General features: G+C 39.6%; 1 protein-coding gene across 32 annotated transcripts in view; it reads left to right on the top strand.

Annotated features, from left to right (window-relative positions):
• Positions 1 to 26,926, top strand: part of PHF21A (PHD finger protein 21A) — a 196,600-nt gene that overhangs the window by 142,771 nt on the left and 26,903 nt on the right. For 14 of the 32 annotated variants that reach the window (XM_043581061.1, XM_043581044.1, XM_043581043.1 and 11 more), the window contains 4 exons: positions 237 to 440; positions 6,862 to 7,113; positions 8,349 to 8,438; positions 12,223 to 12,516. In XM_043581061.1, the coding sequence (XP_043436996.1) occupies positions 237 to 440; positions 6,862 to 7,113; positions 8,349 to 8,438; positions 12,223 to 12,516 (840 nt within the window). The remainder of the gene's footprint in view (positions 1 to 236; positions 441 to 6,861; positions 7,114 to 8,348; positions 8,439 to 12,222; positions 12,517 to 26,926) is intronic. The other 18 variants (XM_043581063.1, XM_043581050.1, XM_043581054.1 and 15 more) reach the window with 5 other exon arrangements.

Below are 26,926 nucleotides of genomic sequence, written 5' to 3'. Positions count from 1 at the left end.
CTCTGTGATCTCCATTATCTTTCCTTCTCATCCGTGTGGCTCAGTTTCCCTCCATACGTAAACTGTTTCTCATGCCATCAGTTCCTCGTATGTCGACTCTGTGAATTTTAGATGTAACAAGTTCTAGATTAAGCTGGTTACAGAAAGACGTCAGAGGCGTATAGTTGCTGCACGTTTTTAGCGCTGATAGGACAGTATCCTGATAGATATTGTTTCTTTTTGTCTTCGTCGGGTAGAAAAGAGTAGTTGAACAGCTACGGAAGAACCTGATAGTAAAGCAAGAACAACCAGACAAGTTCCAAATACAGCCATTGCCACAATCGGAAAACAAACTACAAACAGCACAGCAGCAACCACTGCAGCAGCTACAGCAACAACAGCAGTACCACCACCACCACGCCCAGTCAGCTGCACCCTCTCCCAACCTGACCGCTTCACAGGTAAAAGTGTGGGTGGGGTACCGCGGGCTTCCTGTGGCGGGCTCATTTCCTCTTGGTCATGTAGAGCTGGGGTCTGTGTAAGACAACTCTGAGCCCCACTAGGACTAGACAGAAGTTGCTTTGGTTACTTTTTTTTATACTATGAACCGGGGCCAAAATCACTTGAAGTTCATTGGCGAAAGGGAATGGTGTTACTAAGGCGCAGGAGTCACCTGATTGCCCACCTGCCTAAAGAAGAGGGGGAGCGTAGTCAGTGGCAAAGGAAAACCACTTCTCTGAATTAGAACAGAACTACGGTCTTACTTTGAATTTCTGGAAGTATTTTTTTTTTTTTTTTTGCACTTGTTCTAAAAGTCCGTGTGACTCTGCCTCTTCTGGAATGGTTTTTCTGGAATTCTTAGCAGTGAGATGTGGGAATTCCAGGAGCGGCGCCTTTGGAATCAGGTAGAAAGACATTCAGAAGAAGGGTGATACATTTCCATTATTCAGAGAAACAAAATGAGCATATGAATCTGAAGGAAATGGATGCTATAGGTCTAAACTAGAACTAAGAACTGGAGGCTTACTCACATTCTAACTTGGTACAGTCCTGCAGATGTTTGTACTGAAAAGGCCATTTAAACTAGCCTGTAAGGATAGAAAGGCAATCAAGATACACAAAAGGGACCTATTTGCGAACGATGTTCGGTTAAGAACACTACTCAGGCTTGATCTCCACACACCTACGTGTAATGTGGGCATACCTTTTAAAGTGGGATGGTCGAGCAGTGGCTCCTGCTTCGTAGGGGTCATGACCCCTTTAAGACTTCGTTGAAAGCTGTGGGTCCTCTCTCCAGAATGATACACATTCACACCTAATACACTCATTTTTGCACGTGATTTCGAGGACATTGGGATGTTCTGAAGCCTAAGCATGAGTACCTCTCACCCACCAGTATCAAGTCTTCACTATATCTTTATATGTGGAGAAAAAGATTATAGTTTACCCGGTTATTCACTGTGTACGGACATTGGGCTGGTTCATCTGTAACATTTTGCAAGTGAAGAGTACATTACTTCTAAACATACTAAAGATTATTAAAGAGAAGTAACATTTAGTGGAGGTTGCTATTTACTGCCACTCTCCTGAGTGCTTTACGTAAATAACATACACAGTCCTTACCTGAACCCTAAAAAGGCTATTATGATGATGATGATGATGATGATGATATTTTTTAGAAAAGAAAACCAAGGCATAGAGAGATTAAGTAATTACCGAAAGTCATAGAGGTGGTGTATGTGGTAGAGCCAAGATTTGAACCCAGATGTTCCGGTGAAAAAGTCTGTCCATCCATTGCTCTTCTGTACTGCCCTATAATACCAAAAAAAGAAATGCCAATGTTATAGAAAATGCCAAAGTAAGAAAAAGAGTAATTCCTTTGTAAATCAGATAGCTAGAGTATAAATTTTACCATCATCTCCACTTCGAGGCTATTTGAAAATGAGGCATTCAGACCCGCTTTTAAAACCCCCTGGCCAGGATTTGTATTTCTTCCGAAGGACTGCTTATCAGATTACTTTTGTTGGAGTTGATTAGTTTGTTCTCTTGGAAAAATACAGTTTGATCAGAAAGTGTTTACATGGAAGGAATGTGGTAGAATTCATTGTTTCCTAGTATGTGGGAGTTTTCTCTCTTAAGCCGGGAACTTTCTGTTCAAGTAACATTCCCTGTCCTACAAATCAGAGGAAATACTTATGGAATACTTCCGATAGCTGTTCCCTTCCCTAGTAATCTCAGTTCTGTGCTGCTTTGGGATGGTGAGGGACGGTAAGGGGGCCAGGGGCTATCCTCAAAACTGTTGTATGGCATCTCTCCACCTGGTAGCCCACCTGATATATTTAATAGATTTAGCTAAGCTTGTTTTATATTATTGTTTTGTTAAATGCAGACCTTTAACGTTAAAAGCCAAAAGACCCTCCAGTTTTTGGTTTCTGTCTTTACAGTAAACCGCCAATATTTGTTGGATGCTGTCCGTGTGCTAGATTCTGGTGGTCCTGGTCCCTGCCTAGAATCTAGTCTGTTACCATCGTTTTCATTCATTCTGTAAATGTTTACTGGGTCTCTATTATATGCAAACACCGTACTAGGCAATGTAGAAGGTAGATTCACAAATAAGACAGAATCTCTGTCTTCGAGAATTTTGAAAGTTTAGAGGAGAGGAAAATGTAAACCACTAACAAAGAAGAATAAAATGAAAGTACCAGTGAGGATCTGTGAAAAGACCACAGGACAGAGTAATTTTAACTAGACGGATCAGAGATGCTTCATAAATGAGGTGGCATTTGAGCACGATGCGGACAGATGAATGCAATTTCAGTGAGGGAGCAGAGGGGGAGAGCATCACAGATGTAGAGAACAGTGCGGACAAAAGCATGGAGTCACAACAGTAAATGCGTGCCCGAAGAACAGCAAGGAGGCTGATGTGGCTGCAGCATGGACTCTGGGAGAGAAAGGGAGAAAGAGGCTAGCTTGTAGAAGCCTTCCAATGCAGACAGAACCTTTGGGGTTTGGGGCAGTCATAGGGAGTCATTAAAGGTTCGTGAACTCGAGGACAAATGAATGGGAGGTTGCATATGCCCTATACTAAATATCTAGGTTCAGAAAGGAATGGCTATTAAGTAGCAATTAAGGCAGACAAAGAGGACATGCTAGGAAGAGAAAGTTTTTTATTCTAGCATGGACCAAGGCATGGGGAGTGGGGGGACCAGCTCCCTTTACTCAGTTAACTCAAGCTCATCCTTGTATGTAGATTTTGACATTTTTTCAATCTATAGAAAAAAAAAAAAAGAAGGAAAATAGAAAAAAAAATAGGAAGAGTTGAATGCAGGTATACCCTTCAACTTCTATTCAACTTCTCACAACCCTGTCATTTTTAACGATGTAATACAAATGGAAAGAAGCATGCAGTTAAAAAAACCAAATAGAAAATAAACCCTTAGGGACAAAAAGGGGGTTGGGGTGGTTCTATTTGCAGTCGTCTGAGTGTGCAACAGTTACCTTCCACTCAGAATTAAACAAAAAGAGTCTAAAATAGGTATGGAAGTTCATTAGAGCCCATAGTAATAATCCCTCTAACTTCTCATTTGTTCATTAGAGCCTGTCTGTTTTAAGTCAGTACCTCATGTTCTGCAGGTAAACAACAATAATAACTTGGTAAAAAAATAAAATAAAATAAAAAGGATTTTGCTTCTAGTGCTTCTTGGCCTGTATTTCGGCATTAACTTCTAGTTGGTGCACTTTGGGTTTTGTCAAAAGTAACCTCTTCATGAAACCGTGTGGAAACTGCTATCTTATCTTGAAGCTGATCACAATTGGGTGGCATCAGCCAGCCAGACACTAACCACAGCTTCCAGAAAAATAATTTTATTTGTTGTTGGACACCTTTCCTCTCTGTGACTTCTCTTCTTCTTGCCAAAAGGTCAGAGGTTTTCGCTAGGTTTGGATTTCAAAATTCTGGATTCTCTTTGTCATCTAAACTCTAACACTCCCAAGAGTTGTGTTTATATTTCCAGGTACTTAGAATACAGTAAGCACCAGAACAGGGGTAGAGATTTAAGCAATACCTGTGTTAATACCTGGTGTCAATAACTAGTTAGTGAATATATTTTTTTTTTAAGTTTATTTATTTATTTTGAGAGAGAGAGAGACAGAGGGGTGGAGGGAGAGAGAGAATCCCAAGCAGGCCTTGCACTGCCAGCGTAGAGCCCGATGTGGGGCTCGAACTCAGGGGCTGTGAGATCAAGACCTGAGCCGAAATCAAGAGTAAGACGTTTAGCCGACTGAGCCACCTAGGCGCGCCCCATAAATACATTTTTCAGAAAGTTTTCATTGGTGACTATAGCACCAGGTCTTGTGCCTGTGTATACAGAGGATTATGTAGATGCTAGAATACATGTTGTGAAATGGGCTACAAATAAATATAAACTAGAATAAAATGCTAACCTAAGATGCGAACAAACAAATTTGTTAGCTTTCAGGGTTTTTTAAGTGTTGCGGTTAATGGTAAGTATTATAATTCAGGTGAGTTTGAGGTTTTACTCCGTTTTTTAGCATAATCACTTTAGGATTATTCAAAATATTGGTGATAATTTACGTGAACCAAGGACGCCTCAAACAAAATTACATGACCTCTTTCAAAGCAGCGACAGTATGCACCACCATTTTTTTAAAACCCATGTCAGTGAGTTCTGCTGATTAGAGCTTTTACTTCCATAACCTGTGCTGGGAACAAGATGGAATGCCATCTGTGTGACTTGCTTACCGCTTGAAAAGTTCTTTGTGTTTTAATGTCTTAAACTGAAAGATAGGGCTGATATCACACCGGGTTATGCTCTGTCTCTCTCTGTCTCAAAAATGAATAAACATGAAAAAAAATTTTGTTTAATAAAAAAAATAAAAATAAAAAATAAAAACACTTATTATAAATAGCTGGCAATGTAAAGTCAGTCCTTCCTGCTACACTCCCGTAATGCTTCTTTTTTAAAAAAATATTTTAATGTTTACTTATTTTTGAGAGAGAGGGAGAGACAGAGAATGAGCGGAGGAGGCGCAGAGAGAGAGGGAGACACGGAATCCAAAGCAGGCTCCAGGCTGTGAGCTCTCAGCACAGAGCCTGACGCGGGGCTTGAACTCACGAACCACGAGATCATGACCTGAGCTGAAATCTGACACCCAGCCAACTGAGCCACCCAGGCACCCCTCCGTGATATTTCTAATGACATGTAGCATTTAGCTTTGGTTTGGTTTTTATCCTGGATAGATAGCAGATGACCCACTACTTCCCAGGATAAATATCAGCATTCCCCTCTTACTCCCATTTCACCTTTGAGGAGGCGGTGGCAAGGACAATGAGATGCGCCTGTGTTGTTGACTAGAGAAGAGGAAACAAAGATTTGGGTGATTTTAATTACAAGCATTAATAAGGATTGCTCATAGGCTGTACGATGGGTTAGATGAGGCGAGGTCATTAATTGTTTTCATTGAAAGAAAATAAAGAGGTTGAAAGATAACGTACGTGTGTGTTTACGGCAGAACATAGAAATCATTACCTAGAAAAAAACAAGTTAATACACAAGTTCTGACACCGCCACTGAAATAGAAATGCACAAGGGGATTCGTCCAGATCTCTTTCGGGGCCAGCGGGGTCCTTTTCACTGGGCTGGAGCAGTGCTGTCCAGTAGAACTTTCCGTGGTGTTAGAAATCTTCACTGTCCACTTTGGTAGCCACTAACCACAAGTGGCTCTTGAACACTTGAAATGTAGACAGTGTGACTGAGGAACTGATGTTTTAATTTTATTCTGTTTTAATTTGAATTTAAATAGCCATGTGTGGCCGGTAGCTACCAAACTGGACAGTGCAAGTGTAGAATAAGAAGAAAAAGGTGGAGTCGTGTCAAAATCAGCACGAGCATATTGGACCAGATAAACTTTCACGTCCCTGAAACGTTTGGATCTGGAGTGAGTAGCGGCACGAGAGAGGCGTGTGTGCCACGTAGCAAGGTTGTTTGCGTTTTCTTGTTTCATAGCTGGCCCCTTTAATTACTCTAGTCAGAAGTCTGGAAACTGCGGCTACAGAGCCACAGTGGCACTTCGGGGAGCATCAGTCAGCCCCGCCACCTCTGTTCATCCTCTGATCTATAAGCCTTTTTGAAACGCAGGTGTTTGTTTCCACCTTGTCATATCTCACTGGATCTTTGATCGCTTCTGCAGCAGTCCTCCGGAGAAGAAATGGTAGTTAGTGACTCACATCCCTTTGATATCGAGAGCCGGTGTTTATAAAACTAGTCGGTCAATAGGTTTTACTATCTAGAGTTTGGGATTTACTGCCTCTGAGGCAACAATTGTGCAAATCCTCACGCGAGTTTCCCTTCCTCCTCTCTAGGGTGACACTCGAATGAAAAGACCCTGTCCTTTCATCCCAGCTTTTGTGTCACAGGAGGCAGATAACCAGAATTATATGATGCCTTTCTTCATATTGATGAGGTTGTAGCAATTAAAGATAGAGATGATGTGTACCTCATTGATTTGCAACTTCTACAGAGTTTAAATTAATTGAGAGCAAGAAAAGAATAAAAAACCAGACTAAATAGGTATACTCATATTCTTTATCTGTAAACCCACCCCATTCATTGTTGAAAATCCTGTGCCCATATCTGTCTGTAGTTATTACTATGAACTGGAAGCTAACTTTGAAAACCCTGGCACAAACTAGAGATTATCCTTCCCTATAGTCAGAAGTGTGCTGTGCGTACCCATAAGAAATGTTCTAGTGAGAAACTTGATCATGAGAATCGTTGCATTGTTTTCTTCTGGGGATTAGCAGCATATTGTTTAGCGGGGTCACACTTCAGTGTCCTAATATCTGTTCTCCATGTCTCCTAGAAGACTGTAACTACAGCTTCTATGATTACCACAAAGACACTACCTCTCGTCTTGAAAGCAGCAACTGCGACCATGCCTGCCTCTGTTGTGGGCCAGAGACCTACCATTGCTATGGTGACCGCCATCAACAGTCAGAAGGCTGTGCTCAGCACTGATGTGCAGACCACACCGGTCAACCTCCAGACGTCTAGTAAGGTCACTGGGCCTGGGGCAGAGGCTGTCCAAATTGTGGCAAAAAACACAGTCACTCTGGTAAGCCAGCAGCTGCTACTCATGTGTGTCCACATGAGAGGGTTCAGGATATGCATTTGTAGAGTATATCCATTTTATGCCCCTGCTGGATTTTTTTAGTCTCCGTCATTCAACCATACCAAGTTTTGCCTTTGGGGCTGACAAGGGAGTATGGCATTCCTGCCGGATGCTCAAACAGCTGTAGAAGTGTCCTCGACACCAAGGACCAAAACGCATGCAGTGCGTTACCTGAGGTCAAAGTTATGACCTGGCTTGTGGGGGAATGTCCTTCATAGCAGCATGCCACACTGTTTCATGTATCTCTCTCCAACCTGTTCGCAAACCTTCCTGTGATACTCGAATGCTTACACTCTCTGGTTCTGTATTACCGATTTGGGGAAAACTCAATCCCTGCTGAATTCCTTTAGCTCAAATTTAGTTTAGTTGAAATGGGCTGCACCCAGGAAGTCCCAGAGCAAGCTGAGGTGCTTTACAAAATATTCGAGAAATCCAAAAATTAACTATGTCCGTGTCCCAGGTCCATCAGAAAAAAGATCCCTTGAAGAAAAAGTACTTGAACCAAAATTGTTGATGAGAGTCTAGGGTAAAACCATTTAAAAACGGATGCTCTCTGAAGCTTGGGGTAAATAGAACCAAATGGTGGTTTGGAAAAGTCCTTTCTTAAAATGCCAGCTAAGAGCTCTTGGTGGTTTTTGAATGATGACCAGTGACGAGTGAAACTAGATAGCAGTGAAGTGACGCTTCAGCACTTACCAGGAATCTTGAGAGAAGCAACCAGCTATCTCAGCCAAATGCTGAGAGTTAGAGAGTTCTCTACAGGAACAAAGCTATTCACCACTAGATAAAGCTCTTCTATTAGGAAGAAGCCCATTTGGCCAGGCAGCAAGTTTGATTTTACTTTGGATCCAGTCTTGATTTTTATAATACGTACATGCAAGAGTTCTTGAATGTCAAAGGAAATTGTCTAAGATTGCTGAGCCTGCTGTGTTTTACATGAGGCAGGTAAGGAAAATGAAATGCGGTAGGTTCATTTTGTAGGCTGGAGCGTGCAGGTGAGAGAGTAAGACAGTTTTCTCAAGACAGAGTGAATTCAGATGGGTAATTCTACAATGAAAACTTTCAGAAAGGATTATCTGACCCAGATAATAGCGATGCTAAAATTACTTGAAGAACGCCTAAGCTTTGATATTGAACAACTATTGTCCTCTGGTTTATTTATGTTTCCCATTTTTTAGCAGGTTCAGGCAACACCTCCTCAGCCCATCAAAGTACCACAGTTTATCCCCCCTCCTCGACTCACTCCACGTCCAAACTTTCTTCCACAGGTGAGTAAATTAGTGACAGGCCCAATGATGGGTTAGCCAAGACAAAAGTCCTCATGGGCCCTTTCTAAGCAGCCTGAAGTGTGCTTATCAGCTCAGCTGTGTTCAGATCTGACTTGGCTGAAGATTCTACCTGCTGATTTCTGTACCATGAAGAGGCGTATTTTATCACCAGGGTTTCTAGGCAGTGACCAAAGGCAGTAGCAGAGGGATGAGAAGAAAAGGAAAATTTAAGATAGCACCATTATAAACCTTACAATGTTAACTTACTGGAAATTTAACCAAACCTGCCTACCAGTGGGGAAGGAATATAATTACTACTTTTTTTTTTTCCTAGATGCCAAAGAGAGTAGGGAAGGAAACAATAGCCAAACTAACTCGTAGAAACCATTTAGTTTTACTGTGATAGGTGATGGCATTAGGCATCATACTTAAACACAAAGCCTTGCCTATAGAGGTTTAGACTAGGGGTCTACACAGGGAACTTTCTACCTGGGCTCAAGCAGCTCTGCTTGCCCATATTCTCCTGATAATCGGACTGAACTCACCATTCTCATTACAGAGTGTCAGGATTGCCCCAGTCTGGGTTTTGAGGGGACTTGACTTGCCAGGTAGAAAGGCTAGGAGTTCCCATCTGAGGCCCCATGTGGCAGGCAAAGAGAGAAGAGAAAAGAAATTTGTGTTCAGTGGCCTTAAGTGATTTCTGAATTGCCTGTGTGGTAGGGATGGGCATTGCTAATGTGAGAGAAGGTGATTTCAGTCATTTATCAGGTAGATCCTTAATAAATACCTTGCATATCAAAAAAGGCACTAAGCACTGTGGATATGCCAGTTTTCAAGACAGACTGTTCTCTGTCCTCAGAGAGCTTCAGACATGTGTTCAGACAATTACAGTGTCCATTATGGGAAGTACAGTTTAGTCTGACCACATGTGGGAGGGACACCCAACTCATTCTTAAGTTTTATAGAAAGTTTCATGGAAGAGTTGGCGTTCAGTCTAAGACTTAAAATCCTAGTAAAGTTAGCCTGTCCAAATTTTGGGGGAAGAACAAAAATGTCCCAGGCAGGGGGTAGAGCATATATGCAAATCCAGGATGGAGAGATACATGTAAGCTTAAGGAACCAAAGGAGATTTGGTGTGGCTAGGCATAGTGGGCCATATGGCTGACTCAGGCTAAGGCAAGAGGTGAAGCTGGAGAGGTCCATTGTGCCAGATCTTGTGGCCTTCTAGGCTGTGTAGGAGTTTGGGCAAAAGGCCCTGGGACAAACCCAGGAGCAATGGGGATCCATGAAAGCATTGTTAAACAAATGCTTGAAATGATCACATCTTTGTTTTAGAAAATTCCCTCTTGCCACTGTGTGGAGAATGGATTGAAGATGATCAAGACTGTGGGCAGGAGGTATAGTTAGGACATCATCAACAATAATAGCAGCTAATGTTTAGAGACTCCCGCTATGTGCCACCTACTGTGTTGGGCACTTTTTATGGGTTATCTATTTTAATCTTCACAATAGCCTTGTGAAAGTTAGGTATTACTTTTTTTTTTAGACAAGGAACGTAGGGCTTAGCCCATGTTTTCCAGACGGTGGGTCATGACCCATTAGTAGGCTGTGTGAAATCAGTATAATGTGTTGTAACCAGAGTTTTTAAATAAAATCAGCAAAACAATGTGAAATGGTAGAGTACCTAGCACACATGTAATGTTTCGTGAAGTTTTTGTTTTGTAGAGATACAGACATATGTCTATATGTGTGTGCTGGTTACAGTGTGAAATGTATTCCCTACTGTGTGTCTGCAGCAGCCACCACCGGCTCTTCTTTTTTTCTTTTCTTTAAAGTTTATTTATTTTGAGAGAGAGAGCATGCACACGCAGGGGAGGGGCGGAGAGAGGGAGGCAGAGAATCCCAAGCAGGCTCTACGTTGTCAGCGTGGAGCCCGACGCGGGGCTCAAACCCACCGACCGCAAAATCGTGGCCTGAGGAGAAATCAGGAGCCCGACACTCAACTGACTGAGCCACCGAGGCGCCCCACACCACCGGGGCATCTTAAGTTCGGCTAAATATTCAGACTCACAAGACTGTCCAGGCCCATACTTGGTACCAGTGTACTTGGAACGATGTGAGACAAAAACCAGAGCTTACCAGCAGGACAGCGTCAAGATATCTTGCTTCAGCCCGTATAGCAGTCTCTGCAGCCGTCTAGTGATTGCTGAGATGCGGGGACATGAGATCCTGAAGAAGACCGTGGTAGAGCCAGCCTGGCACAATAGTCTTATGCTTCACAAGAGCCAGTGCGTCTTGTAACAACTCTGTAGGCATGGCTTTCAGGGTCCTCCCAGTGGACATGCCCGGTTACAAGAGTCACCCCACTGCATGAAGCCCAAAGCAGAGCATCCCATCAAGTATTTATAATGCTCCCTGTTCAGATTCAGTTCGGATTCAGTTTAGCAGTGAGGGATCATTTTTACCGTAAGCGATGTTGCCTGGTAACATAGTTGACATTCTTACCCTTAATCAGGTTCCCAGGGGAACAGAGCTGGAGCGTTAACTGAAGGTCAAAATTTCATGCATTGGGGGAAAGGATTTTGCCCATAGGGTCACTGTATAGAAAATTTGAAAAATGCTGGCTTAAGTCAGGTATGTTACTGAGGCTACCTGGCTAGTAAGTGGGAGGAACCAGGATTTGAACCCAAGCAAGGCTGACCTCGTGTTTTTCATTGTAATTTTTGTTACCGTTTCAGTAAGCCAAACATAAGTGGCAGTAAGGACCTAGGAAGTAGCCATAATTGAGAAGGATTTAGGAAGTAGAGGTGAAGTAGGAAGCATCAAGAATGGTTCTGAAGTGTATTTATTTAGCAAGAAAGCCATTTGCCAAGGTGATGGTAATAGGAGGAAGAGAGGGTTAGAGGAACAAACAGGTAAGTTTTAGACATGTTGATTTTGTTGTTGATGTTGTTTTGAAAGATTTTATTTTTAAGTAATTTCTACACCCAACATGGATGGGGCTAGGACTTAACAACCCTGAGATCAAGAGTCTCATGCTCCACTGACTGAGCCAGCCAGGTACCCCTAGCCATGCTGATTTTTAATTTCTTACGAGATTTCCAAGTAGAGATACATGACAGGAAGTTGAGTATATTCGGAAATGTCTGGTCCTGAGATGCAAATGTGGATGGACGTCTTCAGTACATAGATGGTAATTGAAGCCATGGGATGGGTGAAAAACCCCAGGAAGAGTGAGAAGATTGGGGAAAAAAGAGGTTCCAGAACAAAACTCTGAGAAACACTTAATGTTTAGGATTGGGCAGAGGAAGAGGAAGTCCACAAATGTGACTTAGAGAGGGAGTGGCCGAGAACAGGGAGTTAGAGAGCAAGGAGCTGGGCTGAAGTGAATTCACGGACATGAAGAAATTTAGAATGTGAATTAAGATCGATGGCCGCATTATTACCATACTGGGCACAAGTTCTGGGTGAGACCAGTCTCTGGATTAGGCATTTGATCTCAACCTGAGGAAGCAGCATGGTATGGGGGAAGGAGCTAAGGTTTGGATCCAGAAGAACCATGTTGTAGGGTAGCGTTTGGACACCATTAAGAGCTGATGAGTCTTCTATAAGATTATATATCCTGATATGTATAGGACTAATAACACCAAAATGAATATTAATAAATATTGGTACTCAATACCATTTCACATATATAGTATAAAAGACCTGGCAATGTTTTAGACTTACAAGGCTTATGAAATTTCTTGAAGTAATACAGTAATTGTTCTCTCTTTCCCCATAGGTTCGACCCAAGCCTGTGGCCCAGAATAACATTCCTATTGCCCCAGCACCTCCTCCCATGCTTGCAGCTCCTCAACTTATCCAGAGGCCTGTCATGCTGACCAAGTTCACCCCCACGACCCTCCCTACCTCCCAGAATTCCATCCATCCCGTCCGTGTCGTCAATGGGCAGACTGCAACCATAGCCAAAACGTTCCCTATGGCCCAGCTCACCAGCATTGTGATAGCTACTCCAGGGACCAGACTCGCTGGACCTCAGACTGTACAGCTTAGCAAGCCAAGCCTTGAAAAACAGGTACAGGCAGAGCGTGCATCTGCTTGGGGACAGTGGCCTTGCCATTGAGGCCGGGCTGTCTCTAAATACATTCTCTCAAGAACTCTTCTCTTTATCTCAGCACCATTGTCCGTAACCTGTTGCTTATCATGTGATGGTTTATCCATAAAGCAAAAGGGCCAGTCTTACTGAAGAAAGTTGGGTTGTTTTTCCTACCATCCCTGCGCAGAGGGATTCAGATTCCCGTGTGAGTGAGCTCCCCCTGCTGGTTCCGAAGCAGAAATTCACAGATGGGTTCTGCTGGTCTCAGTCAGGAAGCACAGAGATATAATGCACAGAAAATGCCTTATTAGTTTCGGCCCAATAAGAATCCAGATGAAGATACGGCTGTGAAAGTCAGGAAGAGTAAACAAAACAAGGGAAAGGATTTCATTTGAAAGATTTCCCCTGGTTATTACAGATAATGAGGAGCCAAATGAAAAAATTAAAATTTCTAAAAAGCATTTTTTAACTCTAGAGACTACAGACATTTTATTTTAGCTCAGATGTTGAAGCCTCTCATTTATATTTCTAAAGTCAGATTTTCTCTTAAGAATTCAAGGCTAGAGAAATACAAGTAACCTCCAAAAATACTTACGAGTTCTGTAACAGAAGACTTCTAAAAACAAGAGAAAGGATTTATAGGCAGTTACCATATTCTATTTAAAGAAAGACCAGTGATGAGAAAAGAATTTTGCAAAGAAAAGCATCGTCTTTTAAGAAAGTTGCTTTAAAAAGTCATTGACCTATTTCTAATTGCTCAGGCTTGAGTTCTCATTCATCTGAAAATAGTCTCTAGTGATCCTGAATCTTCTGCTTCTGGATGGCTGACCATGATTCAGAGAGGCTGGCCAGATGGTGGGGTATGAGAGGCTTCCTGCTGCCTTGGCCTTCTTGAACAGAGGATCCTTATGCATAGAGCACCCGGCTTTCTATCCAGACAGCTCATAAATGCAGCAGACCTTCCACTAAAAAGCTAGGTATTAAAATCTTGTGCTCAGAAAACACAAGGGAAAACACATCTGTTTTCCTGCAAAGCTTACTCAGACCCCAGAAAGTGCTTTGAGGAACATTTCAGAAATAGTTACACCTTTTTAGACACACTGTGTTAGATGATGAGCTTTTAAACGCATTATCGGCAGAACTTCATTATTAAAACATAAAAGTAAAATACTGAAGCTGAGAAGTTTGCGTAGGGGCATTTCTGGAGATCATCTCCCCTCGTGCCCTGTGCTGGCTCTCAAAGAACGTGAGGGGCCTTAGAGTTCCAAAGAAGGTGGTTTCAAAGCACTCCTTTAGATGACTAAATAGTATTTTTCTTTGGCCTCTCTTTCGATATAGATACTTTTAGGAGACATTTTTTTTTCAGGTCCTTTTATTTTTGCATTTCTTATTTTTTCTGATCACATCTAAGATAATACATATTAATTATGAAAGAAAATTCTAACATTATAGAACTATATAATGTACAAAGTGCATCCACCCCGTAATGTGTGGAAAGAGTAAACTTCCCCATAATTCTAACTCCTGACTCTTGAACAGTATGAACAGTTCAGATTATCTTCCTCCATATTTTCTATAATACATATTTAAAGCAAAAAAACAATCTGTATTTTGTAACTTGCTTTTTTTCATGTTAGATGTTGAATATCTTTTCATGTTTTGGACTTATATGTTAATAGAGTTTTTAATTTTAATTTTAATGCTGTAAAAAGGTTTTCAGGAAATCTTTAACAAGCTTTTCTAAGCAGTAAATTCCATGGTCTCTCTTTTTGTTCATCTAATAGAGGAATCAGCCGTTGCTATTTTAGTTTAGCAGACCACCTGCCATAACGGGCTTGCAGGTTAGCAAGCTCAGTCAGCAGGGGTGCTCTTTAGACTGGACTCCATTCTCAGAATTTCCTTACTTTAGATCTTTCTGCTATCCTTCTTTTCTCTTCTGTGTTTCATTTCCAGTATCACATTTATAGCCATTAGGGGATCTCAGAGATGGGCTAAAGAGTAAAGCAATGTAAATATGTAGCCACAGAAGTACTACTCAGAGTCTGCTCACAGAGTTACCAGAACCTGCGTCCAGCATTCTCTATGTGACAGGGCTAGATGGGTTCCTTTCTGCTTTCTTCTGTTTCTTTTAGGGTGATAACATTCATTTAGAAAAAATACGTTGATTGCGTGCCAGTTGCTATGCCGAGTGTGATGCCTAAATACACGGGTGGATAAATGAAAGCCTATACCCTCACAGAGCTCAATCTGTAGTGCATTTCGAACAGGTATGGAGGCTGTGCCTCCAGGGGAGGAAGCATGGCAAGTTGTATAGTTTCAAAGGCCTCCCACCTTGGCGTAGAAAAGGAAGAAGGGAGTGTCAGTTACAACAATAGTGCCTCACTTCTTCCCCTGTCAGGGATTGCCAACTTCCTTCAGGCCAGATAAGAGCTCCCTGTCTTACCCTCATTAGAAGCCACATTACACTGCGACTCTGAGAAAATGAGTGCTAGAGTTTGAGGAGCTTTGAGGCTGGAAACATGTTCTAGGCAGAAAAGTAGATGGAACCAGACAGACTTACAGCCCCCATACCGCTGACTTTTATGTCCCTGTCCTCTCTAGCACTCTACAAAATGGGGCTAAACACCTGTTAATGATGGAACGAGCTAAAGCATTTAATTTAAAGGCCATTAGACTGCGCCTGATGCAGTTAGTTCTCAGGAATTATGTTCATTTCTTAATCCACCACACCCACCCCTGCAACAAAGACCTCTGTGTATGTCCCCAAGGCTAAGCTACTGAGAAAAAAGTGCTGGGTTCCCTGTGTGTCTTGGATAGGAACCTACACAAGATCCTCTAAACAGGATCTAAACAGTGCTTCCAAGATGAGAATATTATCCAATGTATTCTCCTCAACTTCCATTCTTCCCTCTTAGTAAACTTGAGCTGGTAACTCTTCACCTTCCATTTTAACACTGGTGCTCTAGCAGGGAAAAGAGGTCCTAGTGACCAGAGATGGATTTTGCTTTGCCTTCAATCCAAATTTATTCAACCTCGATTGGTGAAACTATTTGGACATGTATTTATTTGCAAGTGACTAACTTCGATTATTCGTGCAGCCAAGTCTCAGAAGGTGAATTTGGAATTCAGGGTGTAAATGGTTAACCTAATTCTAATCTTGTTCGGACTGTTTGATTTCTATCTTTGTAACCAGAAAGAACCGGATTTCTAAATTCAAATAGTCACGAGTGTGAAGCAGTAAATACAAATGAGTAAAGCAGGCTGGAAGTAAACACATGGACTTTTATTTTTCAATTTTCAGTGGGAGCATGAGTATAAGAGATATCCCACTTTTATTCTTAGTTTCTGTTTAAAGTAGTGAGGCAAGCATGACAAAATTTAAGTTTGGCCTTGGTATCAGGAAGACCATAGAATGTGGAAGAGACTGTAGTAAATGGGAAAGCAATACCGTCTCAGGGGGCAACTACTGCTTGATAATAGCCAGTTTTTATCCTACAGAAATATTTCCAAGAATGGCCAGAAATCCCGATGTTTTGAGAAGTCACCTAGTTTTAAAAATACTGGTAACTGTTTAAACACTATGTAAAGCAAAAAAATATCTGCAGGGCAACTTCATCTCTGGACAATAGTTTGTAATCTCTGATAGAGACCAGACTTTTAGCTTACTCCATTTTTGGTTTTTTGGTTTTTGGTTTTGGTTTTCCCCAATTTTTTTTTTAACTGAGGTGAAATTCATACCACATAAAAATGAACATTGAAATGAACAATTCAGTGGCATTTAGTACCTCCACAGTGTTGTGCAACCACCACCTCTGTCTAGTTCCAAAACCTTTTTATTACCCTAAAATAAAAACCAGTATCTAGTCAATAATTACTCTCCATCCACTCCTCTCCCTCCCACTGGCAGCTGCCAGTCTGCTTGTTTGTCTCTCTAGATTTACCTACTCTGGGTATTTCATTTGGATGGAATCATATAATATGTGACCTTTTGTGTCTGGCCTCTTTCAGTTAGCATAGTGTTTTCCAGATTCGTCCACATTATAACAGGTATCAGTACTTCATATCCTTTTAATGGCTGAATAATAAATAGTCCATAGTATGTGTATACCGTAACTTGTTTATCTGTTCATCCATTGATGGACATTTGGGTTATTTCTACCTTTTGGCTATTGGGAATGGTGCTCCTATGAATATTTATGTACAAACATTTGTTTGAATACCTGCTTTCCATTCTTTGGGGGTATATACATACCTAAGAGTACAATTATTGGATCATGTGACAATTCCGGGTTTAACTTTTTGAGGAACTGCCACACTGTTTCCACAGCAGCTGAATCATTTTCCATTCCCACTAGCAATGTGTGAGCATGCTGTTTGCTCCACATCCTTGGTAATACTTACTGTTTTCCCTTTTTAAAAATTATAGCCATCCTAGTAGGTGTGAAGTGGTATTTCATTGTGAGTTTGATTTGCATTTTGTTAATGATTAATGTTGTTGTTGGACATCTTTCATGTGCTTTTTGGCCATTTGTGTATTTTCTTTAGAGAAATACCCAAGTTCTTTGCCAGTTTCTATATTGGGTTGTTTGTCTTTTTGTTGTTGAGCTGTGAGGGTTCTTTGTATAATCTGGATACTAGACTCTTATCAGATATATGATTTGCAGGTATTTTCTTCCATTCTGTAGGTCGTCTTTTCACTTTTTCTTTTCTGGAAGCCTGTGTTTTCTTCATTTTATGGATAATGTACTTTGATGCCCAAAACGTTTTAATTTTGATGAAGTCCAGTTTATCTGTTTTTTTCTTTTGTTGCTTGTATTTTTGGTGTCCTATCTAGGAATCCATGCTGACATCTAAGATAATGAAGATTTACCATAACCTAATTTTTCTTCTAAGAAGTTGTACGGTTTTAGCTCTTATATTTAAGTTAGTAGTTCATTTTGACTTAATTTTTGTATGTAGTATGAGATAAAGGGTCCAGCTTAATTATTTCACATGTGGATATGCAGTTCCAACACCATTTGTCGAAGATACTGTTCTCTCCCCATTTGAATGATCATGACACCATTGTTGAAAACCAATTGGCAATTGATGTGTGGATTTATTTCTGGACTCTCAATCCTATTCTTTTGGTCTGTAGCTCTGTCTTTGTGCCAGTACCTACCACACTCTCTTAATTACTGTAATTTTGTAGTAAGTTTTGACAGTGGAAAGTATGAGTCCTCCAACGTTTTTCTTTTTCAATATTGTTTTGGCCATTCAGGGGTCCTTGCATTTCCTGCGTGATTTTGAGAATTGGAAAAGCCGATTCTTCCGACAAGAAAAAGCTGTTGGAATTTTCAGTTCTTGAACATGGATGTCTTTCCATTTATTTAGTTTTATGTCTTTCAGCAGTGCTTTATAATTTGCAGTGCACAAGTCTTTTGTCTCCTTAGTTAAATTTATTCCTAGGTATTTTATTCTTTGGGATGCTATTATAAATGTAATTGTTTTCTTAATTTCCTATTGCAATTGTTCATTACTGTTATGTAGAAATACAGCTCATTTATCTTGTACCTTGCAACTTTGCCGAATTTTTTTATTAGCTCTAGTAGTTGTTTTGTGGATTCTTGGAATTTCTATATGTAGGATCCTCTGCAATAGAGATAGATTTACATCATCCTTTCCAATTTTGATTCCTTTTATGTCTTTTCTTTCCTAATTGTTATGACTAGAACTACCACCACAATGTTGAATAGTCATGGTGAAAGTGGGCATTCTTCTCTTGTTCCCGATCTCGGAGCGAAAGCATTCAGTCTCTCACCGTTAAGTATGATGTTAGCTGTGGTTTCTCATAAATACCCTGTATTTATAAAGTTGAGGACGTTTCCTTCTATTTCTAGATTTCTGAGTGTTTTATCATGAGTGAATGTTGGATTTTGACAAATGCTTTCTTCTACATTTATTGAGATGATCATGTGTTGGGGAAGAGTTGCCCTCATTTATTAATGTGGTATATTACATTGGTTTTCTTACATCTTTCGTTCCTGGGATAAGTTCTGCTTTGTCATGGTGTATCTTTTGAATATACTGTTAGATTCAGTTTGCTAGTATTTTATTAAAAATTTTTGGCTGTAGGGCAGAGCGCCTAGGTAGTTCAGCGGTTAAGCGTCCGACTCTTGATTTCTGCTCAGGTCACGATCTCACGGTTTGTGGGATCGAGCCCTGTATCTGGCTGTGTGCTGATAGTGTGGAGCCTGCTTGGGATTCTCTCTCTCCCCCTCTCTGTCCCTCCCCTGCTCACATTCTCTCTCTTTCTCAAAATTAGATACATTAAAAAGAATTGAAAGAATGTTTCACTATATTCATAAGGGGCATTGGTCTGTAATTTTCTCTTTTTGTGGTGTCTTTGGCGTTAGTATCAAGGTAGGGCTGGCTTCATGGAACAAGTTAGGAAATGTTTTCTTCCTATTTTTTGGAAGAGTTTGAGAAGGATCAGTGTTAGTTCTTTAAACGTTTGGTAGAATTCACCAGTGAAGCTGATTCTGAACTTTTCTTTTTGGAGAGGATTTTGATTACTATTTCCATTTCTTTAGCTGTAACAGGTCTGTTGAGATTTTCCAGTGCTCGAGTCAATTTTGGTAATTTTTATATTTATAGGAATTTGTCCATCGTATCTATATTATTTAATTTGTTGGTAATTCTTCATTGTACTCTCTTCTAATCCTTTTTTTTTCTTCTGTAAGATAGGTAGAATGTGTATTCTGTGGTTGTTGAGTGGACTGTGCTTTATATGTATGTTAGATCTTGTTGGTTTATAGTGTTGTTCATGTTCTCCATTTCCTTATTGATCTTCTGTCTACATATTCTTTTCTTTCTCCTTCCTCCCTCCCTCCCTCTCTCCTCCCTTCCTTCCTTCCTTCCTACAAGAATTTTTTTTTTTTTAAACGTTTATTTATTTTTGGGACAGAGAGAGACAGAGCATGAATGGGGGAGGGGCAGAGAGAGAGGGAGACACAGAATCGGAAACAGGCTCCAGGCTCTGAGCCATCAGCCCAGAGCCTGACGCACGGCTCGAACTCACGGACCGCGAGATCGTGACCTGGCTGAAGTCGGACGCTTAACCGACCGCGCCACCCAGGCGCCCCCCTTCCTACAAGAATTTTAAGTAATCTACACCCAACGTTCCCACTTGTGTTTATGATTTTTGTTATTTGCATTTTCTGTTTTTTTAGTCTGTCCAACTAAAGGTTTCTCAATGTTGTTGATCTCTTCAAAGAATAAACTTTTAGGGCACCTGGGTGGCTCAGTTGGTTGAGCATCCAACTGCGATTCAGGCCATGATCTCAGGATTTGTGAGTTCAGGCCCCGCGTCGGGCTCGCTGCTGTCAGCTAGAGCCTGCTTCGGATCTTCTGTCCCCTCTCTCTCTGTCCCTCCCCCACTCACTCACACACACACACACTCTCTCTCAAAAAGAAAAAAAAGAAAAAGGAATAAACTTTTGATTTCATTAATTCTATTGTTTTTCTGTTCTCTATTTCATTTATTTCCACTGTAACTTTTATTATTTTCTTCCTTCTGCTAGCTTTGGCTTTAGTTGTTTTTTTTTTTTTTTCTGGTTTCTTAAGGTTTTTTTAGTTCTTTAACATTTAAAGTTAGGTTATTGGTTTGAGATCTTTTTTTTTTTTTTTTTTAAGTAAACTGTTAGAGCTATAAATTTCCTCCCGAGCACTGCTTTCACTGTATCACATCAGTTTTGGTATATTATGTTTTCATTTTCATTCCTCTCAAAGTATTTTCTAATTTCCCTGGTGATTCCTTCTTTGACCCATTGGTTATGTAAGAGTGTGTGTTTAATTTCCACACGTTTTTAAGTTTTCTAGTTTTCCTTTATTACCGATTCCCAGCTTCTTTCTCTTGTGGTCAGAGAAGATAAGATACTTTGTATGTTAAGTCTTCTGAAATGTATTAGGATTTGTTTTGTGACCTCAAACATGATCTGTTCCAGAGAATGTGTCATGTATTATACTTGAGAAGAATGTGTATTCTGTTGTTGTTGAGTGGACTGTGCTTTAGATGTATGTTAGATCTAGTTGGTTTATAGTGTTGTTCACGTCCTCCATTTCCTTATTGATCTTCTGTCTACATGTTCTTTTCTTTTTTCTTTTTCCCTCCTCCCTCCTTCCCTTCCTCCCTTCCTTCCTTCCTTCCTAAAAGATTTTTAAGTAATCTACACCCGGCGTGGGGCTCGAACTCATGACCCGGAAATCAAGAGTTTCATGCTCTACCAACTGAGCCAGCCAGGTGCCCCTTCTTTCCATTCTTTAAAGTGAGGTATTAAAGTCTCCAATTATTATTATTATAGAACTATTTTATTTCTTCATTCAGTTCTGTCAATATTTGTTTCATATTTTAAGACTCTGTTGTTTGGTGCATATATATTTAAAATGTATCATGTCTTCTTAATGAACTGACCCTTTTATCAATATATAATGACCTTCTTTGTCTCCTGTAACAGTTTTTTGACTTAAGGCAAACAATTAGTATAGCTATCCCTGTACTCTTCCGGTTACTGTTTGCATGAAATATCTTTTTTCATCCTTTGACTTTCAACTTTTTTGTATCTTTGGCTTTGAGATGAGTCTATTATAGATAGCATATATTTTGGATCATGTTTTGTTAATCCATTCTGCCACTCTCTGTCTTTTAATTTGTGGGTTGAACTCAGTTACGTTTAAAGTGCTGATAGGAAAGGACTTATGCCATTTTGCTATTTGTTTTCTATATGTCTTATGTCTTTTTTGTTCCTCAGTTACTCCAGTACTGCCTTCTTTTGTGTTTGGTTTTTCTTTCTAGTGCATACTTTTGATGCCCTCATTTTCTTTTCTGTGTACATTTTAGTTATTTTCTCAGTGGTTACCATGGGGATTGCAGTTAACATTCATAAATCTTTAACTGTGTAGTTTGAATTGATACAAGCTTAGCTTTAATAGTGTACAAAAACTCTGTTCCTATACAGCTCTGCCCCTCCTTTCTGTTGTCACAGATTTGCATCTTTTGTACATTGTATGCCCACTAATACAGATTTATAATTATTGCTTTATGCATCTCTTTTCTAACTCATACAGAAAACTAAAAGAAGTTACAAATCAAAGATACAAAAATACTGGATTCTGTTTTTACCTGTGTAGTTTCCTTTACTAGAATTCTTATCTCTTTGTATGACTTGAAGTTACTGTCTAGTGTCTTTTTATTTCAGCCTGAAGAACTCCTTTAGCATTTCTTTTAGGGCAGATCTACTAGCAATGAACTTCCTTAGGTTTTTGCAGGATATAGCATTCTTGGTTGATAGTGATTTTCTTTCAGCACTTTATGTAATCCCCCTGCTGCTGGCCTCTGGTTTCTGGGGAGAAGTTGGCTGCTAACCACATTGAGGACCTTTTCTGTGTGATGCATCACTTCTGTCTTACTGCTTTCAAGACTCTCTCTTTGCCTTTGTCTTTCAACAGTGTGACTACAATGTGTCTCACTGTGAATCTCTTTTACTTATTTATTTTTAATCATTTTTATGGGAACACAGATTTTATTTTTTTATTTTTTAAATTTTAATTATTTTATTTTTTAAGCTTTTATTTTAATTCCAGCTAGTTAACATACAGTGTTCTATTAGTTTTAGGGGTACAATATAGTGAGTCAACAGTTCCATACATCACCTGTTGCTCACCACAAGTACACTCCTTAACCCCTTTCACCTATTTCACCCATCCCCCACCCACCTCCCCTCTAGTATCCATCAATTTGTTCTCTATAATTAAGAGTCTGGTTCTTCATTTGTCTCTTTTTTCCCCTTTGCTCATTTGCTTTGTTTCTTAAATGCCACACATGAGTGAAATCATATGGTATTTGTCTGACTTATTTCGCTTAGCAATGTATTCTCTAGATCCATACATGTCATTGAAAATGACATGTAAGATTTCATTCTTATGGCGAAATGATATTCCATTGTCTCTGTGTGTGTGTGTGTGTGTGTGTGTGTGTGTACACACACCATATCTTCTTTGTCCACTTATCCAACATAGGGGTGTATGTATCCCTTTGAATTAGTATTTTTGTGTTCTTTGAGTAAATACCCAGCAGTGTGATCACTGGATTGTAGGGTAATTCTATTTTTAACTTTTTGAGGAACCTCCATACTGTTTTCCAGAGCAACTGCACCAGTTTGCATTCCCACCAAAAGTGCAAGAGGGTTCCTTTTACTCCACATCTTCGCCAACACCTGTTGTTTCTTGTGTTACTGATTTTAGCTTTTCTGCTAGGTGTGAGGAGATATCTCATTGTAGTTTTGATTTGCATTTCCCCAGTGGTAAGTGATGATGAATATCTTTTCATGTAATGTGTTGGCCATCTGAAAGTCGTCTTTGGGGAAATGTCTTTTCATATCTTCTGCCCATTTTTAGTTGGATTATTTATTTTTTGGACGTTGACTTTTATAAGTTATTTATATACTTTGGATACCAGTCCTTTATCAGATAATCCTTTATCATTTGCAAATAGTGAAGGGTTTACTTCTTCCTTATCAATTTGAATGACTTTCACTACTTTTTGTTGTCTGATTGCTATGGCTAGGACTACCAGTACTGTGTTGAATAAAAGTGGTGAGAGTGCACATCCTTGTCTGGTTCCTGACCTTGGGGAAAAAGCTCTCTTTTTCATATATGGCTATTATTGTGTTGAGGTATGTTTCCTCTAAACCTACTTTGTTGAGGGTTTTTATCACGAATGGATGTTGTACTTTGTCAAATGCTTTCTCTGCCTCTACTGAAATGATCTTATGGTTCTTACCCTTTCTCTTATGATGTGATGTATTACACTGATTAATTTGTGAATATTGCACCACCCTTTTAACCTAGGAATAAATCCCACTTGGTTGTGGTGAATGATTTTTTTAAAGTATTGTTGAATTCGTTTTGCTATTTCTTTGTTGAGGATTTTTACATCTAGTTTCATCATGGATATTGGCCTGTAGTTTGTTTGTTTGTTTGTTTGTTTGTTTGTTTGTTTTTTAGTGGTGTCTTTATCCAGTTTTGGTATCAGGATAATGCTGGCCTCATTTGGAAGTTTTCCTTCCTTTTCTATTTTTCGGAATAGTTTGAGAAGAAGAGGTATTAACTCTTCTTTAAATGTTTGATAGGATTAACCCATGAAGCCCATCTGGTCCTGGACTTTTGTATATTGGGAGTTTTTTGATTACTAATTCAATTTCTTTGCTGGTTATTAGTCTGTTCAAATTTTCTATTTCTTCCTGTTTCAGTTTTTGTAGCTTATATTTTTCTAGGAATTTATCCATTTCTTCTAGGTTATGCAATTTGTTGGCATATAGCTTTCCACAATATTCTCTTATAACTGTTTGTATTTCTGTGGTGTTGGTGGTTATTTATCCTCTCTCATTTGTGATTTTATTTATTTGGGTCCTTTCTCTCTTTTTCTTGGTAAGTCTGGCTAAGGGTTTATCAATTTTATTGATTTTTTTTTTCAAAGAACCAGCTCCTGATTTCATTGATCTGTTCTATTGTTTTTTATAGTTTCTATATCATTTATTGCTGCTTAATCTTTATTATTTCCTTCCTTCTACTGGTTTTAGGTTTTGTTTGTTGTTCTTTTTCTGGCTCCTTTAGGTGTAAGGTCGGGTTGTTCATTTGAGATTTTTCTTGCTTCTTGAGGTAGGCCTGTATTGCTGTAAACTTTCCTCTTAGAATCTGTTTTGCTGCATCCCAGAGGTTTTGCACCATTGTTTTCTTTTTCATTTGTTTCCGTGTACCGTTTTGTTTCTTCTTTTATTTCCTAGTTAACCCATTCATTGTTTAGTAGCACGTTATTTAACTTCCATGTATTTGTGATCTTTCCAGGTTTTTTCTTGTTGGTTGACTTCTGGTTTCATAAAGTTGAGGTCAGATAAGATGAGTGGTATATCTTTGATCTTCTTGAATTTTTTGAAGCTTGTTTTGTGGGCTAATATGTGGTCATTCTGGAGAATGTTCTGTGTGCACTTGAAAAGAGTGTGTATTCTGCTGTTTTAAGATGGAATGTTCTGAATATATCTGTTAAATCCATCTGTTCCAGTGTGTCATTCAAAGCCACTGTTTCCTTGTTGATTTCTGTTTGGATGATCTGTCTGTCAATGTAAGTGAGGTGTTAAAGTCCCCTATTATTATTGTATTATTATTGATTAGTTCCTTTATGTTTGTTACTGTTTTATAGATTTGGGTGCTCCTCTGTTGGGTGCATAAATATTTACAGCTGTTCTATCTTCTTGTTAGATAGTACCCTTATTATTATTATTATTATATAGTGTCCTTCTTTATCTCTTGTTACAGTCTTTGTTTTAAAAATCTATTTTAGGGGTGCCTGGGTGGCTCAGTCAGTTAAGCGTCTGACTCTTGGTTTTGGCTCAGGTCATGATCTTGCAGTTCGTGAGTTCGAGCCCCACATCAAGTTCCACTCTGACAGTGCAGAGCCTGCTTGGGATTCTCTTTCTCTCCTTCTCTCTCTGCCCCTCCTCTGCTTGCTCTCTCAAAGTACATAAATAAATTTAAAAAAATAAAGTCTATTTTATTTGATATAAGTATTAGTACTCTGGCTTTCTTTTGACATCCATTTCATTTGCATGATAGATGTTTCTCCATACCCTCACTTCCAGTCTGTGTCTTTAGGCCTAAAATGAATCTCTCATAGACAGCATATAGATGGGCCTTGTTTTTTAAATCCACTCTGTCACCCTGTTTCTTTTGATTGGAGTGTTTACTGCATTTATATTCAAAGTAATTATTGATCGATAGATATTTATTGCCATTTTATTTAACCTGTCTTGTGGTTATTTCTGAAGATTTTCTCTGATCCCCTCTTGTCTTTCTTTTGCTGGTTTTCTTTAGTGATATATTTGGATTTCTTTGTCTTTATTCTTTGCATATTTATTAGTAGTATTTGATATATGGTTACCATTAGATTTGTATATAACCTCTTCTGCATATAGCAGTCTGTTTTAAGTTGATGATTGTTTAAGTTTGAACCCATTCTTTTCTACTCTCCTACCCACATTTTAGGTATATGTCATTATATTTCACATCCTTTTTTTGTGAGTTCCTTGACTGATTTTTTTAATAGAAATATTCACTTTTACTTCTTTTGTGTTTCCTACCTCTGTACTGTCACTCCTGGTCTCTCCTTCTACTCAAAGAGTCCCCTTTAATATTTCTTGCAGGGCTGGTTTAGTGGTCATGAACTCCTTTAGTTTTGTTTTTTTAGGAAACTCTTCATCTCTCTATTCTGAATGATAGCCTTGCTGGATAGAGTATTTTGGGCTGTAGAATTTTCCCGTTCAGCACTTTGAGTATATCATGCCACTCCATTCTGTCTTGCAAAGTTTCTTTGGAAAATCTCCTGAAAGCTTTATGGGTTTTCCCTTGTAAGTTACTGACTTCTTTTGTCTTGCTGCTTTAAAGTTTTTTTCTTATCACGATTTTTGCCAATTTGAATATAATATGTCTGTGTATGAATCTGCTTTTGTTGATTTTGACGGGAGTTCTCTGTGCCTCCTGGATCTGGATATTGGTTTCTTTCCCCAGATTAGGGATGTTTTCAAATACTTTTTCCTCAAATAAGTTTTCTGCCCCCTTTTCTCTTTCTTCTTTTTCTGGGACTCCTATACTATGACTGTTATTATATTTGATGGAGTCACTGAGTTCTCTAAGTGTATTCTCATTTTGCCTAGTTCTTTCTTTTGTTCAGCTTGATTATTTTCCATTACTCTGTGTTCTAGGTCATTAATTCATTCTTCTGCTTCTTCCAGCCCTCTCTTCATTCCATCAACCTGTTTTTCATTTACTGAGCCCTTTATGTCTGCTGTGTTATTCCTTATCTCCATGTTAAGGGTCTTCCACTCTTTTCTCAAGTTCAGTGCATATCCTAATAATCATTGCTTTAAATTCTTTGTCAGACATGTTACTTATGTCTGTTTTGCTTACATCTCTGACCATGGCCTTGTCCTGTTCTTTCATTTCAGATAGATAAATGTCTCTTACTTTGTCTGCCTCTCTTTTTCTGTTTCTGTGTGTAAGAAAGTCAGCTGTGTCTTCTGCTCTTGAAAGTAGTGAGTTTATGAAGAAGAGGTCCTAGAATGCCCTCTGCAGTGCAGTGTCCCCTGTTCACCAGAACCTGGCACTTCAGGAGAATATCCTGTGTGTTGCTTACGCCCTGCTGTTGTGTCTGAGTCACTTTTCCTTTCACTGCAGTCGTCTGTACTGACTCTCCGCCTGTTGTGGGCTGTGCTTGCTGTCTGTGGTGTCAGTGGGACCCAAGCAGACCACATCTGAGGGGTCATGCCCTCTGAGGAACTTGTGAGGAGGATGGTAGTGT

This window comes from Prionailurus bengalensis, chromosome D1 (assembly GCF_016509475.1).
Source record: "Prionailurus bengalensis isolate Pbe53 chromosome D1, Fcat_Pben_1.1_paternal_pri, whole genome shotgun sequence".
NCBI classification, from domain to species: domain Eukaryota; kingdom Metazoa; phylum Chordata; class Mammalia; order Carnivora; family Felidae; genus Prionailurus; species Prionailurus bengalensis.
The sequence above is the reverse complement of the archived record's forward strand: the minus strand, read 5'-3'. Positions and strand labels throughout refer to the sequence as shown.